General features: G+C 35.1%; 1 protein-coding gene across 4 annotated transcripts in view; it reads left to right on the top strand.

The window, feature by feature from the left end:
• Positions 1-15,379, top strand: part of CEP135 (centrosomal protein 135) — a 114,535-nt gene that overhangs the window by 14,137 nt on the left and 85,019 nt on the right. For all 4 annotated transcript variants that reach the window (XM_037018724.2, XM_037018723.2, XM_037018722.2 and 1 more), the window contains 4 exons: positions 659-849; positions 1,616-1,783; positions 4,014-4,155; positions 6,210-6,294. In XM_037018724.2, coding sequence (XP_036874619.1) covers positions 659-849; positions 1,616-1,783; positions 4,014-4,155; positions 6,210-6,294 — 586 coding nt within the window. The remainder of the gene's footprint in view (positions 1-658; positions 850-1,615; positions 1,784-4,013; positions 4,156-6,209; positions 6,295-15,379) is intronic.

Genomic DNA, 15,379 nt, shown 5'->3' with positions numbered 1-15,379 from the left:
CTGTTACATCTGCTACATGTTGCCTTAACTACTTATTATTGTTGATCACTTGTTTTTGTCTTTCCTTTAGAGTGTAAAGTCCATGAGATTAAAGACCGACTGTTTTGACTGCTGTACCTAGGTTGGCACTGAAATATTACTGAGTTTATCACATAGCATTATAACTTTTGGCAAACTGTCAGTTGAATATAAGCTCCATGATGAGGGGTTCTTTATTGTGCTCCTTGCTCAGTAAATATTGATGGAGTGAATATTTCACTGGTCTTGCTCTTATAGGTAAAGAAATCATTCTTATTTGTTGTGTCCCTGGCTCTTAGCATATAGCAGGCATTCAGTGAATATTTGCTGAATGAACAATTAAGTCTCATGGATCCACAGAATCAGGTGACTAATTGGACTTTGGGGATAGCAAGAGGGCAGATTGAAAGATGATTCTAACTATGTGTCTGTGTTTCATAACTTTTAATTGATCTTGCTTTGAGAAGTTTTGATCAGTTCCTTGCGACATTGAAAGATCTCATGTTTTTGTTTGTTTTTAGATTTGAGCTCATTTAGCATTAACACTTAATTTTAAGTTTTTTTAGAAATACACCTCTTTAGTTACTAGAAGTTAATTGAATGTTTCCTTGTATTTACATTTTCTTTTCCTTAATTTTAGTGACCTAGTTCATACAACAGAAAGTCTTCGTAAATCAAAATTATCTGCCGTGAAAGCTGAAAAAGAAAGTGCCAATTTTGATTTTGTTTTGGAACCTTATAAGCTTGAAAATGCAAAATTGATCAGGGAAAATAATGAATTATATCTGGAATTAATGAAACTGAGAGAACACTCAGGCCAACGCATTAAAGGTAAAGTTTTCTGATTTTTAAAATGCAATATTTTTGCCCTTTTTGTTTTATATGTAGGAGAGGCTAGCCTAATTTTAGAACTATTGTTTGGAAAATGTGTGACAGTCTGCCTGCTAACAGCTCTTGAAATACTGTATGGTGTGTTGAAAAGTTCCAAAGAAGAAAAATTAATTTGCATTCTATAACTATCTTCACCATCACTATAAGTAGATTAAATTTTAGAATTAAAATTGCTATAGAAAATGTTAAATACTGGAACTGAAGAAATGCTCTTGAAAAAATTTTGTTTTTCCCTTACTGAAAATGAGAGGAGAAAAGTGAGGTGAAAGCCATGTATCATTCTGATTCTTTAATACCCTGTGTTTGAACTGAAAGGTAGAATAAAATGATTTCAAAGGTACTGGCAAAGAGTAATTATATGGCTGTCTTATTATAAATTCTTATATTCAGTAGAAAGCCCTATCTAATACCTGACATGAATTCATAATCCCTTAGCTTCATACACAGTTTCTTGGATTAGATCAAAAGCCATGCTTTATATTAGGCTCATATGGTAAAAGACAAGTAGAATTCCTTTTTGTGTTTACTGACTTATTTGCAGTTTTGTTACCAGTGATAAGAGAAGGTAATAGCCTTTTAAGCAAAGCATGAATTATGAATCAGATGGAGCCTTTCAAATTAATGTGAATTTTTCTATTTTGTGAAAAGGAAGAATTTCTGAGCTTCTTGATCTATCAAATAGTCTTTGAATCTTTTTCATTTTAAGAGTTGAAAATTGCATTGAAGACATGTACACGTGAGGCAGCTGATCTGCAATTTCTAAATAACCAGTATGTTCATAAACTCAAACTTTTGGAGAAAGAAAGCAAAGCTAAAAATGAAAAAATTCAACAACTTCAAGAAAAGAATTTGCATGCTGTAGTACAGACTCCAGGTAAGTCTATATTTTCTCAAAATGAATTATACATATCTAATCTTTTAAAGATATTAAAACCGTTAACTGAAATAGGGTTTTGGGTTTTGATGCTCAGACTTCAGTATTTGCAAAGATGTATTTGAATAGTCATATAAACTTGTAGATTTAATTCTGAAGACTCAGGTAGTATTTTATACATGTACTTAGAAATATATATCATAATAGCTTCTTAAATATAAGTAGTGTAATGCCAATACCCTGTTTCATTTCCTTAATCTTTATTTAAAATTTTCATATTATTACTATCATTGTTATTATTTCAGTTACAAAAGTAATCCATACTCATTAAAGAATTTGGAAATTATTTACTTATTTCTTAGTTTATTTTAGTATTTTTAGCTTTAGCTCAGTAGTTCTTAAGCAAGAGAAAAGAAATTATAGGGCAAATCCAGAGCTGATGGTTGTCCAGGTATAAAGTTGGTGGAAGAATCTCCAATATTAGTGACACGGTCATTGAGATGTCTAAACCATGGGACTAAGATTATGGAAGTAAGTGAGGCATAAGAAAGTGTTGAATTATGAGGCTAGGTAGCAACTGAAGGATTGAAGAGCACGATGAAGACCAATAATAATTTGATAAGAATGAAGATTGATATCAGAAAGGAGTTGGAGGTCTAGAAGCTGGCACAGTTGTGAGACAAAGTCCAAGCATATTCATGTTACTATGTGCCTCTAGCTGAGTGGAGAAGGGGACTCATGAGAGTTGAGGGATTAGGAATTGAGAGGCCAGAGCAGGGGAAAAATCAGTGGAACTCAAAGTGGTAGGAAATGAGATGGAGTGGGGAACTATGAGCCCATGACAGAAACAGTGGAGCAAGGTGGGAAAAGATCTCAGAAATAATAAGAAGATTGGAGGGGGAGGACAATCAGGTTTCCTGAGAGAAGAATGGGAGAGATTCAAGAAAGAGATTCAGGAGATGTAATCTTTAGAATTTAGTGGCTAATGTGGTAGACTTAGGAAATACAGCAATTTGTTTCAAGTGAAAGAGTGGGTGGATGATGGTACTCTTTCATAAGATGAAGAATGTTGAAATGGATCAGGAGTCTCCTTTTGGATGTGCTGAATATGCTATACTCATGCGATACTTACATTGAGGTTTCTAGTATACAGTGGGACGTGTAGATCTGTTCTCATAAGTGTGGTCCCGGATGGAGATACAAATTTAGGAGTTATTGGAATATGGAAATTGAAGCTGTGGACATGGCAGGAATTATCTAGTGAGATTATGTAGACTTGGGATGAGAAAGAAGAGTGCCAAAGACAGATCCTAGTGAAGCCAGCATTTAAGGGACTTGTGGAAGAAGACAGTACTGGAAAAAACTGAGAAGGAGCAGCCAAGGAGGAAAACCAAGAGGTAAGGGAAGAAGAAAATGGTTTACCTTGTTTAGGGATGTTACTACGAGCAAGTCATTTAAATACTTTTGACCCATTTTCTTTATCCTCAAAACAAGACCTAGGAGTATATAAAATTTGTTAGGATTCTAACGTAGACGGAGTTGTGGGTTATGTTTTTTTTTCATGAGGATCAGTTTGTTTTTCAGGTACATGTTTAATCTTGGCCAGATGCTGGAAAAGGTAAATCATCCATAGAGTTTAGACCAGGATAGGTTTTATCCATCCATAAAAAGAAATTCCTTCTGCTAGTTTAAAGATAATTAAGAAAACATCTCCCACAAATGTAGGTTATAGCATCATTTTATAATATAGATGACATGCTGCTCTATATACTGATTTTGTTATGTAAGGTTTCAGTTATCTGCCCATTAAGCATTTATTAATAAGCATGTTTATTTTACTTAACCACATCTTAAGCTCCTCATTTGACAGTTTTCTGCTGGCAGTGATTTCTTGAGCTCACAATATAGTGATACCACAAAGCACACTCAACTATTAATCTTGCCAAAGCCCATTGCCTATGTAGTGGAGGAACAGATTAAGTTTGGGTGTATACTAAGCATACAGAAAACAAATCTTGTTTTGTAACTGTGTCTTGAGACTTTCAGGAATATGTTGTTTAGTTAAGGATCATGGTGGGTATTTATAGATGAGGGAAAAAATATTTTATTGATAAATAATATGAACTAGAGACATACTTTATAAAAAAAATGACTAACTTTCTGTAATATTTAATCCAAAGACAGTGTTTTGTTTCTTCCTAATTTTTTGAAATAACAACATTTTTTTTAGGTGGCAAGAAAAGAAGTATTGCTTTCAGACGCCAGCGAATGCAAATTGATGAACCAGTCCCCCCCTCTAAAGTCAGTTCATACCCAGTTCCTCAGCCAGATGACCCTTACATTGCAGACCTCTTGCAAGTGGCTGATAACAGGTACATTAAATAATTTTTTGTTGGCTTAGTTAAGTGATCAGTTGATTAACTGTAAATTTCTTGATAGAAGGGCTTTTATCCTTAACTGTTGTATTTCTCATGCCTAGCACAAAATTGCACAAAGCACTCAGGAAGTACTTTCTGAATATATTATGGATATGATGAATGTTTTTACTTGTTTTGAAAGTTTAATTTCAAATAGATCATGTATCTGATATTTCTGTTCACATTTGCTTTAAAACAATTTGGTGCCATCTAGAACCTACTTCAGGAGAGTTGCTTTGACTGACCTTCAGCTTCATCACTCAGAGTTGTCTTTTACAGGACTCTTGAATTCAGATGTGTGTCAAGTGCCAATGGACATGAATGGATTTGTAACTTGCTTTGAAATTCTTGCTTCGTAATTCTCTAGCTCTATATATGCTTGTATTTCCTCACATTGGAATCAGATAAATTATTTTCATTAAAACTTCATTAAGCTCTCTGGGAAAGGTACTATGTAAGTGTTGGGATTGTAAAGATGAGTAAGATAGTGTTGCTGCTTTAGAAAAGCTTACAATCCAGTAGCTGAAGTTGAGACAAGAGAAGTACACAAAATGCCATTAAGAAAATTATAGGGGATTAACAAACTTCCAGTTATATAATAAATAAGACATGGAGATACAACATACAGCATAGGGAATACAGTTAATATGTAACAATTTCGTATGGTGACAGCTAGATTCTTCATGTTGATTACTTCATAATATACATAATGTTTGAATCACTATGTTGTACACATAAATCTAATGTAATATCTTATGTCAACCACACTTCCATTTAAAAAAAGAAAAATTGTAAGGGGGGGTCAAAGAAGTGAGAGAATATAAGCCTCTGTGGTCTTACCAAGGAAAAAAAATACGGAATAAACTAGTGCAGATAATTTTTTATCCTATGGATTATATAGAGAATATGGGGAAGTTTTTCTACTTTATTTCAATATAATAATCTAAAAAAGAACTTTGGTGAGGTACTAATTAGGATCTCTTAGCTCAGTTATTCTCATTCAGTGTTTCATACCTGAATTTGTACAGTTACCTGACCTTAACTGTGAAGTATTTTGTGTTTTGCTCTTCTGTTACAGTTATAATCCAGGACTTCACAATGTGTTAGTATTATTTAAGGAGATTTTAGACTGTATATGTATCATTTTCTGTCTTCATCTTTCTTCTTGACAATTTTCTGTTCTATCAAACCATCTCGGTGGCAAGAATCTCCTGATTATCTTGTTTTAATGTGCACGTATATATTTTGTTTGTATCCAGAGTCATTTGTGCATACATACTCTTCTTCTAAATCTATATCAGTAGAAAATGTTGGTTCCAGTAAAAGCAGGGACAAGCTGTGCCCAGCCTCAGTTACTCTACCCCCTGGAAAATCTCTCTTAAAAACAGACTTGGCTTCAGGCTTAATTTTTCCAGTGTGAAAGTAGTCATGTCATATTTATGTTAATGCTTGGCAAAGTTTAATATAGTAAAAATATATTGGGCCATTTTAGAATTCAGGTTATTTGGATAAATCTTGATTCTGTTAGAATTAACAAGCTCTAGAAAGGACTTGATTTTTTGCTGTAGTTACTTGGAATATTGTAGTATTTCTCAATATTTTAATTCTCTCCAGGATTGCAGAGTGATTCATTAGAAGATGCAGGGTCATTTAGGGTGAGAAAACATATTTTAGTCTGTTATTTCACTTGATAATGTTATGAACATTGGTTTCTTGAACCTAAGACTTGACAATACCTCAACAGTTTGTCCTGAGGATCAAAATGCAATAATAGGCATAATGTATCTGAGTTTCAGATTATTTTCCACTCAAATTTTTAATCTATTCTTTTAAAATTAAATCTATAAGATGATGTACTCTATGTTATGGTTTTGAACCTTTTGGCACAGCACCTCATACCTCACTGAGAAACAAAGTAGAGAATTTATAAGAACACATCTAGTTTCATTTCTTACTATTTTGTATTTGTTAACAAAAATATATTGGCATTAATTATAAATGTGTTTTAGAATTCAGGAACTTCAACAGGAAGTCTGCCAGTTACAAGAAAAGTTAGCAGTGATGGAAAATGGACTGAGAGACTGTAACAAGCAGGTAGGATTTTTATTTACTTATATAGTAACAATTGAGGTGGGTATGCTGTGATTGTGAGTAGAATTTGGGTTATACTTAATATTGATACTGAGTTTTTATACAGCTTTTATCTTTTTCATCATTTTGTTAATAGAGTTAATAGCTGGAATGGCTTAAATGGTTTTAGAAGCCCTCAATCTGGTCCCTTCAGTATTCATTGGTGTGGATAGTAGTGTTTCATTTTGTTTTGTGCTTTTCTTCCAGGTGAATCATCTGTCTCCCCAAATATTATAACCTTATTACTGTTTCCATCTTGGGAGGTTTTTTGTTGAAGTGTGTTGTGCTTTATCGTAGTATTATAAATAATCTTTTTATTCTTTTTATAGATTTTGTAATTTTGAACATAACTTTCTTTAAAGTCATTCTTCTGTGTTGCTGATTTGTTATGTGTTTTCTCTACAATCACTAGTACCTTATAAAACAGCTCTCTGAGGAAGTAGGGGAACTGATAGAAACAGTTAGGTCATAACCGTAACAAGCTTTATTCTTTCTTTCTGTTAGTGTCTTGGCTAAATTCTTATTTGGATAACTACAGACTCTCTTAGTATGCTTACTGAAGCTCAGATTGGGTAACAACAGTTTTCATTTTCTGTACATGACTGCATTTTTGTGGTGTGAAGTGATCTACACATGTAAATACAAAAATAACAGTATAACTATTAAGTTTGTAAAGTACTTTGAGGATTATTTGGATAAAAATAGAGTGAAAAGGAATTATAATAATGTCAACCAAAAAATTAACTCTGGAAACATGTTGAAAATATCAAATAAGAGAGGATTGAAGATGGCGGCATGAGAGAAGAGACAGGCTTCATCCTACAACCATGTACAATTAGAAAATGTAGTTGGTGCAACTAATCCTGAGAGAGCAACAGGGAAGAGGACTGTGCCAGACTGCATACACCTGGAGAAAAGAACAGATCTCATGAACCAGGGTAGCCTACCAAAGCTGTGGCCCGGTGGGACCCAAACGCTTTCCCGACCCCAGCTCACTAGCGGGAGGAAGAGAAATGGAGCAGGGAGGGAGTGAAAGGCCTGGGTCTGCTGAATACCTAGCTCCAGAGACCTGCTCTGGGAGCACAAACCTACATTTCATGGTGCTTTCATGATACTGGCATAATAACAGGGTTGGAAAGCTAATACAGGCAGAATTCCTGGAGAGACTGAGATTCCAGCTGCTTGTGGAAAGCAGGGATCCATATCCGGCTGCTCTGGGACAAAAGCTTATACCTGTGTGCTCGGCCCACTGGTTCAGGCAGTGGAGACAGGTATAGAAGCCAGGAAGCAGTAAACAGCTCCTTCTTCCCCCTAGACACCAATACCGCTCCCCTGCTATTCCTGACATTGCTTCAGGGGCTGAGCAGCTCCAGAGAGTAGATCATCTGGACACTAGAAGGCACCATATACAAATATGAACTGCCAAAGGAACCTGGTCCAGAGTAAAATTAATATAACTCCAGAGAAAGATTTAAATGACACGAACCTTATGACTCTTCCTGAAAGGGAGTTCAAAATAAAAAACATCAACATGCTAATGGGGGTACGGAAAGATATCCAAGAACTCAGGAATGAATTCTGGTCGGAGATCCAATCGTTGAAGAGCACAATGGAGGGTATTAAAAGCAGGTTGGATATGGTGGAGGAGATGATAAATGAAATAGAAAATAGAGAAGAGGAATACAAAGAAGCTGAGGCAAGAGAGAAAAAAGGATCTCTAAGAATGAAAGAATATTGAGAGAAATGTGTGACCAATCCAAACAGAACGATATTCACATTATAGGGATGCCAGAAGCTATAGATGGAAGAGTTCATAAGGTTTAATGGCTATCACCAGAGGTAATAAAACCACAGTAAAGAAAGTAGAACAGCTAATTACTAAGCAAATGCAAAATTAAATTAACTATCCCCAAAGTCAATCAAGGGATAGACAAAGAATACAGAATATGATACCTAATATATAAAGAATGAAGGAGGAGAAAAAGAAAAGAACCTTTAGATTGTGTTTGTAAAAGCATACTAAGTGAGTTAAGTTAGACTCTTAGATTATAAGGAAATTAATCTTGAACCCTTGGTAACCATGAATCTAAAGCCTGCAGTGGCAATAAGTACATACCTATCAATAATCACCCTAAATGTAAAATGGACTAAATGCACCAATCAAAAGCCATAGAGTCACTGAATGGATAAAAACACAAGATTGATCTATATGCTGCCTATAAGAGACTCACTTTAAACCCACTCACTTACAACCCACTAAAAGTGAAGGGATGGAAAAAGATATTTCTTGCAACTAACAGAGAAAAAAGCAGGAGTTGCAATACTTGTGTCAGACACAATAGACTTCAAAACACAGAAAGTCACAAGAGACAAAGAAGTGCATTACATAATGATAAAGGGGTCAATCCAACAAGAAGATATAACCATTATAAATATCTATGTTCCCAACACAGGAGCAACCACATATGTGAAACAAATACTAACAATTAAAAGGGGAAATAGAATGCAATGCATTCATTCTAGGAAACTTTAACACTGTCCTCACTCTAAAGGACAGATCAACCAGACAGAAGATAAGTAAAGAGACAGAGCCACTGAACCACACAGTAGAACAGATGGACCTAACAGACATCTACAGAACTCTGTACCCAAAAGCAACAGAATTTACATTCTTCTTGAGTGCACATGGAACATTTTCAAGAATAGATCATATACTAGGCCACAAAAAGAGCCTCAGTAAATTCAAAAAGATTGAAATTGTAGCAACCACTTTCTCAGACCACAAAGGTATGAAACTAGAAATAAATTACACAAAGAAAATGAAAAATCCCACATGGAGGCTCCACAACATGCTCCTGTATAGCCAATGGAGCAATGACCAAATAAAAACAGGTCAAGCAATATATGTAGACAAATGACAACAATAATTCAACACTGCAAAATCTGTGGGACGCAGCCAAGGCTGTGCTAAGAGGAAAGTATGTTTCAATACAGGCTTAACTCAAGAATGAAGAACAATCCCATATAAGCAGTCTAAACTCACAATTAATGAAACTAGAAAAAGAAGAGAAAATGAGGCCCAAAGTCAGTAGAAGGAGGGACATAATAAAGATTAGAGCAGAAATAAATAAAATTGAGAAGAATAAAACAATAGAAAGAATCAATGAAAGCAAGAACAGTTTCTTCGAGAAAATAAAATACATAAACCCCTAGCCAGACTTAACAAGAAAAAAGAGAGTCTACACACATAAACAGAATCAGAAATGAGAAAGGAAAAATCACTACAGACACCACAGAAATACAAAGAATTATTAGAAAATACTATAAAAAATTATATGCTAACAAACTGGATAATCTAGAAGTGGACAACTTTCTAGAAAAATACAACCTTCCAGGGCTGACCAAGGAAGAAACAAAATCTGAACAGACCAATTACTAGCAACAAAATTGAACTGGTAATCAAAAAACTACCCAAGAACAAAACCCCTGGGCCAGATGGATTAACCTCAGAATTTTATCAGACATACAGAGAAAATATAATACCCATTCTCCTTAAAGTATTCCAAAAAATAGAAGATGAGGGAATACTCCCAAACTCATTCTATGAAGCCAACATCACCCTAATACCAAAACCAGGCAAAGACCCCACCAAAAAAGAAAACTACAGACCAATATCCCTGATGAATGTAGATGCAAAAATACTCAACAAAATATTAGCAAACTGAATTCAAAAACACATCAAAAGGATCATACACCATGACCAAGTGGGATTCATCCCCGGGATGCAAGGATGGTACAACATTCGAAAATCCATCAACATTATCCACCACATCAACAAAAAGAAAGACAAAAACCACATGATCATCTCCATAGATGCTGAAAAAGCATTCGACAAAATTCAACATCCATTCATGATAAAAACTCTCAATAAAATGGGTATAGAGGGCAAGTACCTCAACATAATAAAGGCCATATATGACAAACCCACAGCCAGCATTATACTTAACAGTGAGAAGCTGAAAGCTTTTCCTTTAAGATCAGGAACCAAGACAGGGATGCCCACTCTCCCCACTTCTATTCAACATAGTACTGGAAGTCCTAGCGACACCAATCAGACAACACAAAGGAATAAAAGGCATCCAGATTGGCAATGAAGAAGTTAAACTCCCCCCGTTTGCAGATGACATGATATTGCACATAAAAATCCCTAAAGAATCCACTCCAAAACTACTAGATCTAATATCTGAATTCAGCAAAGGTGCGGGATATAAAATTAATACACAAAAATCTGTGGCATTCCTATACACTAACAATGAACTAGCAGAAAGAGAAATCAGGAAAACAATTCCATTCACAATTGCATCAAAAAGAATAAAATACCTAGGAATAAACCTAACCAAGGAAGTGAAAGACCTGTACTCTGAAAACTACAAGACACTCATGACAGAAATTAAAGAAGATACCAATAAATAGGAACACATCCCGTGCTCATGGATAGGAGGAATTAATATTGTCAAAATGGCCATCCTGCCTAAAGCAATCTATAGATTCAATGCAATTCCTATGAAAATACCAACAGTGTTCTTCACGAACTAGAGAAAATCGTCCTAAAATTCGTATGGAACCACAAAAGACCCCGAATAGCCACAGCAATCCTGAAAAGGAAGGATAAAGCTGGGGGAATTACACTCCCCAACTTCAAGCTCTACTACAGAGCCACAGTAATCAAGACAATTTGGTACTGGCACCAGAACATACCTGTAGACCAATGGAACAGATTAGAGATCCCTGATATAAACCCAGCCATTTATATGATCAATTAATATATGATAAAGGAGCCATGGACATACAATGGGGAGATGACAGCCTCTTCAACAGCTGGTGTTGGCAAAACTGGACAGCTACATGCAAGAGAATGAAACTGGATTATTGTTTAGCCCCATACACAAAAGTAAACTCGAAATGGGTTAAAGACTTGAATGTAAGTCATGAAACCATAAAACTGTTAGAAGACAACATAGGCAAACATCTCCTGAATATAAGCATGAGCAACTTCTTCCTGAACCCATCTCCTCAAGAAAGGGAAACAAAAGCAAAAATGAACTCATGGGACTACATCAAACTAAAGTTTTTGTATGGCAAAGTACATCATCAACAAAACAAAAAGGCATCCTACAGTATGGGAGAATTTATTTGTAAATGACATATCCAACAGGGGTTTAACATCCAAAATATATAAAGAACTTACACACCTCAACACCCAAAAGCAAAGAACCCAATTAGCAAATGGGCAGAGTATATGAAGAGACAGTTCTCCAAAGAAGAAATTCGGATGGTCAACAGACACATGAAAAGATGCTCCACATCACAAATCATCAGGGAAATGCAAATTAAAACCACAGTGAGATATGTCCTCACACCAGTAAGGATGGCCAGCATCTAAAAGACTAAGAACAACAAATGCGAAAGGGGAACCGTCCTACACTGCTGGTGGGAATGTAAGCTAGTTCAACCATTGTGGAAAGCAATATGGAGGTTCCTCAAAAAAACTAAAAATAGAAATGCCATTTGACCCCGGAATCCCACTCCTTGGAATATACCCAAAGAATACAACTTCTCAGATTCAAAAAGACATAGGCACCCCTATGTTTGTTGCAGCACTTTTTACAGTAGCCAAGATATGGAAGCAACCTAAGTGTCCATCTGTAGATGAATGCATAAAGAAGATGTGGTACATATATAAAATGAAATACTATTCAGCCATAAGAAAGAAACAAATCCTACCATTTACAACAACATGGATGGAGCTAGAGGACATTATGCTCAATGAAATAAGCCAGGCGGAGAAAGACAAATGCCAAATGATTTCCCTCATTTGTGGAATGTAACAATGAAGCAAAACGGAACAAAATTGCAGCAGACTCAGAGACTCCAAGAATGAACTAGTGGTTACCAAAGGGGAGGGATGTGGGAGGGCAGGTGGGGAGGGAGGGAGAAGGCGACTGAAGGGTATTATGTTTAGTACACATGGTGTGGGGGTATCACGGGGAGAACAGTGTATCACAGAGAAGGGACATAGTGGATCTCTGAATCTTGCTGCACTGATGGACAGTGACTGTATTGGGGTATGGGTGGACTTGATAATATGGGTAAATATAGTAACCACATTGTTTCTTCATGTGAAACCTTCATAAGAGTGTGTATCAATCATACCTTAATAAAAATTTTTTATAAAAAGAAAATATCAAATAAGCAGAAATTGAATATTATTAATTTTTTTCAATTTGTAGTCACACTTTCATCACTTTTTTTCTAACTTTATGAACATATTTGGACCAATCTTTACCATCTCTGAAGTGGTTAAAGTGTTTGGAGAAAATATCCTGACCATTTTGATTGAAACCACCAATTTATTGTGGTTATCAGTCTTAGTTGAGTCCACTCAGCTGCCTATCAGAAAATTTTTTTTTCTTGAGTTTGTTCTGTTTTCCTCAGCATATATTCCAAATTTCAGGTTGTCTTCAAGCTCTTTCTCTAGGCTATTAGCCCCTCCTCCTCAGGATAGCAACCTATCTCAACTTCTGATCTCTTGTCTTTAGAATTAGCAATGTTCCCACTCAGGCTCCCAGAACTTGCTGGGCAGGGTGGTGTTTTTCCTGTTTCAGGATTAGTCTTTTTGCCTTAGTTTCTTGGTCCCATTTCCTCCCTTTTCCTTACACCTTGTGTTAATCAATTATTCTTTCTTTCTTTAACACTTATATGGCCACTTTACGATTATTTGTTCTTTTAATTTTCACAACAGTTCTATGAGGTCTATTGTCATTACTAACATCCCTTAAAAAAATCTCTTAACTACCCCTCTTTCTTGCTGATTATCTTCTCCTTTCTCATGCTAATTTCCCTAAAGAGTATCTTTTCTCTGTACTTGTTCACCTCCTGCTTACTTCTTCACCTGTTGCAGTCTGATTTCTGCTCTCTATTACATTACATAAATTGCTCTAGTTAATGACACCACTGACATTAATTGCTAGATCCAAAGGAACACTTTTAGTCTTTATTTTCTTGACCCACTCTATAGCATTTGAATTTTTTATAATTTCTCTGAGACTATTCCCTAACTTCATTTTCTTACTATTTTCCTTTTTTTTTAAACCTCATTAATTTCTTTGATTTTTTTCTTCTGCCTGTTACCTGAAATATTAGTTTTCCAGGATTCTGTCTTGGAACCTTTCTCCTTTCCTGGTATGTTTTCTTGGGTGGTCTTATCACTCTCTTGGTTTAAAACCCTACCTTCATGTTGATGACTTCCCAATCTCTGCTTCAAATTTCTCTGCTAAACTGAAGGTCCATATACCCATCATACTGGGTATTTCTACTTGAATGAAGACTCTTTGTAGTCATATGTTTAGTACTGAACTTCTTGTCTTCTGCCTCAAATTTGGTTTTCCTCCTACCTTCTCTCCTTTGGTTGGTAGAATCACCATCTGCCCAAGCCAACGTTCTGTAGCCTTTCTAGATCTCACTCTCTTCCCTTCACATACCACTTACTATAATCTGTCAGTTCTCAGTACTTCTTACACTTAACTTCTGCTGTACCCTATCACTGTTTTATTTTAGGCCTTGATCATCTCTTATATTCCTATAATAGGTCTCCCTGCCTCTGGTTTTATACTTATAACATTTACCCTGTAGTCCAGAGTGATCTTTCTCCATAACAAAGTACTCAGTATTTATCATTATTAGTCCCTGACTAATCCTTTAACTATCTACAACCATTAGTTCCCTTACACATTACAGTTCGGTCATATTTCTGTTCCCTCAAACATGCCAGGTTGTTTTATGTTCTGTGTCACTGCCTGGAATATCTCTTCTTCCTTCTCCTCATGGCATCATTTATAATCTTTTTTGACTACTTTTATTTGATCAGTCCCTCATGAATTCCCACAGGCATGAATAAAGCATGTATAATAAATCAGTTTATTCCTTCAACTACTTTGGTGTCAAATACCCATTCCCTTTATTCTACTATTTAACAATATATTATACAGCAATTATTGGTTTATTTGCTAGTTTTCCCTATAAATCTGTGTTCCTGAGAGTCAGAGCCCATGTTTTATTTATTTTTGTATACCTAAAACTGTCCTGTGTAATTGTTTAACTAAATGCTTGGTGTTTATTTTCAATTATTTTTAAAACTAAAACTTCAAGTATGGGTTTTTCCAAATTTTTAAATGTAAGTGTGAATTTATTGTTGATAGTGATCTTTTTTATTATACTTCTGTTGTTTTCTAAATAATGAACAATTTGTTAAATTATCCAGCTTCCTATCCTTTTTAATACTGTCAGTAGCAATCCACTTTTCTTTGTGTTTTACATTTATTAATTTATTCTACGTTTATTCCACCAGGAACTGAAGTTGTTCTGACTCAGTTCCTGTACTCAGTACTTCTTTTTATATAAACTTTGGCCAATCTTAGAAGGGGGGAAATCTCTAAAAATTACATGGGGAAGAATCTTTTCAATAGCAATACTTCCAAAAACTATATTGATAATTCTTATGTTAACATTTTCTATGTGTTTGTGTCTGCTCTGCATGTATACATTTCATAATGCCATATATATATGGATGCATATATGAATGTAATCTCTTGTATATATTGTGTGACATAAGAAAAATGGAAGTACAGGTGACCCTTGAACAACACAGATTTGAACTGCATGTGTACACATATGTAGAGATATTTTTCAATAGGTATATTGGAAAAATTTTTGGATATTTGTGACAATTTGAAAAAACTCAGACAAACCACCTAGCCAGAAATATCAAAAAAATTTAAGAAAAAAGATATATCATGAATGCATAAAACATATGTGGATACTAATCTATTTTATCATGTATACTATCAAAAAATCAACAGTAGTTAAGTTCTGGGGAATTCAAAAGTTACATGTAGATTTTTTACTGCATGGGGGTTTAGTGCCCCTAACTATCTTGTCTTTCAAGGGTCAGCTGTATAATACAAATAAATGTTTGTCTAGTGTTAATCAT

This window comes from Manis javanica, chromosome 5, assembly GCF_040802235.1.
Source record: "Manis javanica isolate MJ-LG chromosome 5, MJ_LKY, whole genome shotgun sequence".
Classification (NCBI taxonomy): Eukaryota; Metazoa; Chordata; class Mammalia; order Pholidota; family Manidae; genus Manis; species Manis javanica.
The sequence above is the reverse complement of the archived record's forward strand: the minus strand, read 5'-3'. Positions and strand labels throughout refer to the sequence as shown.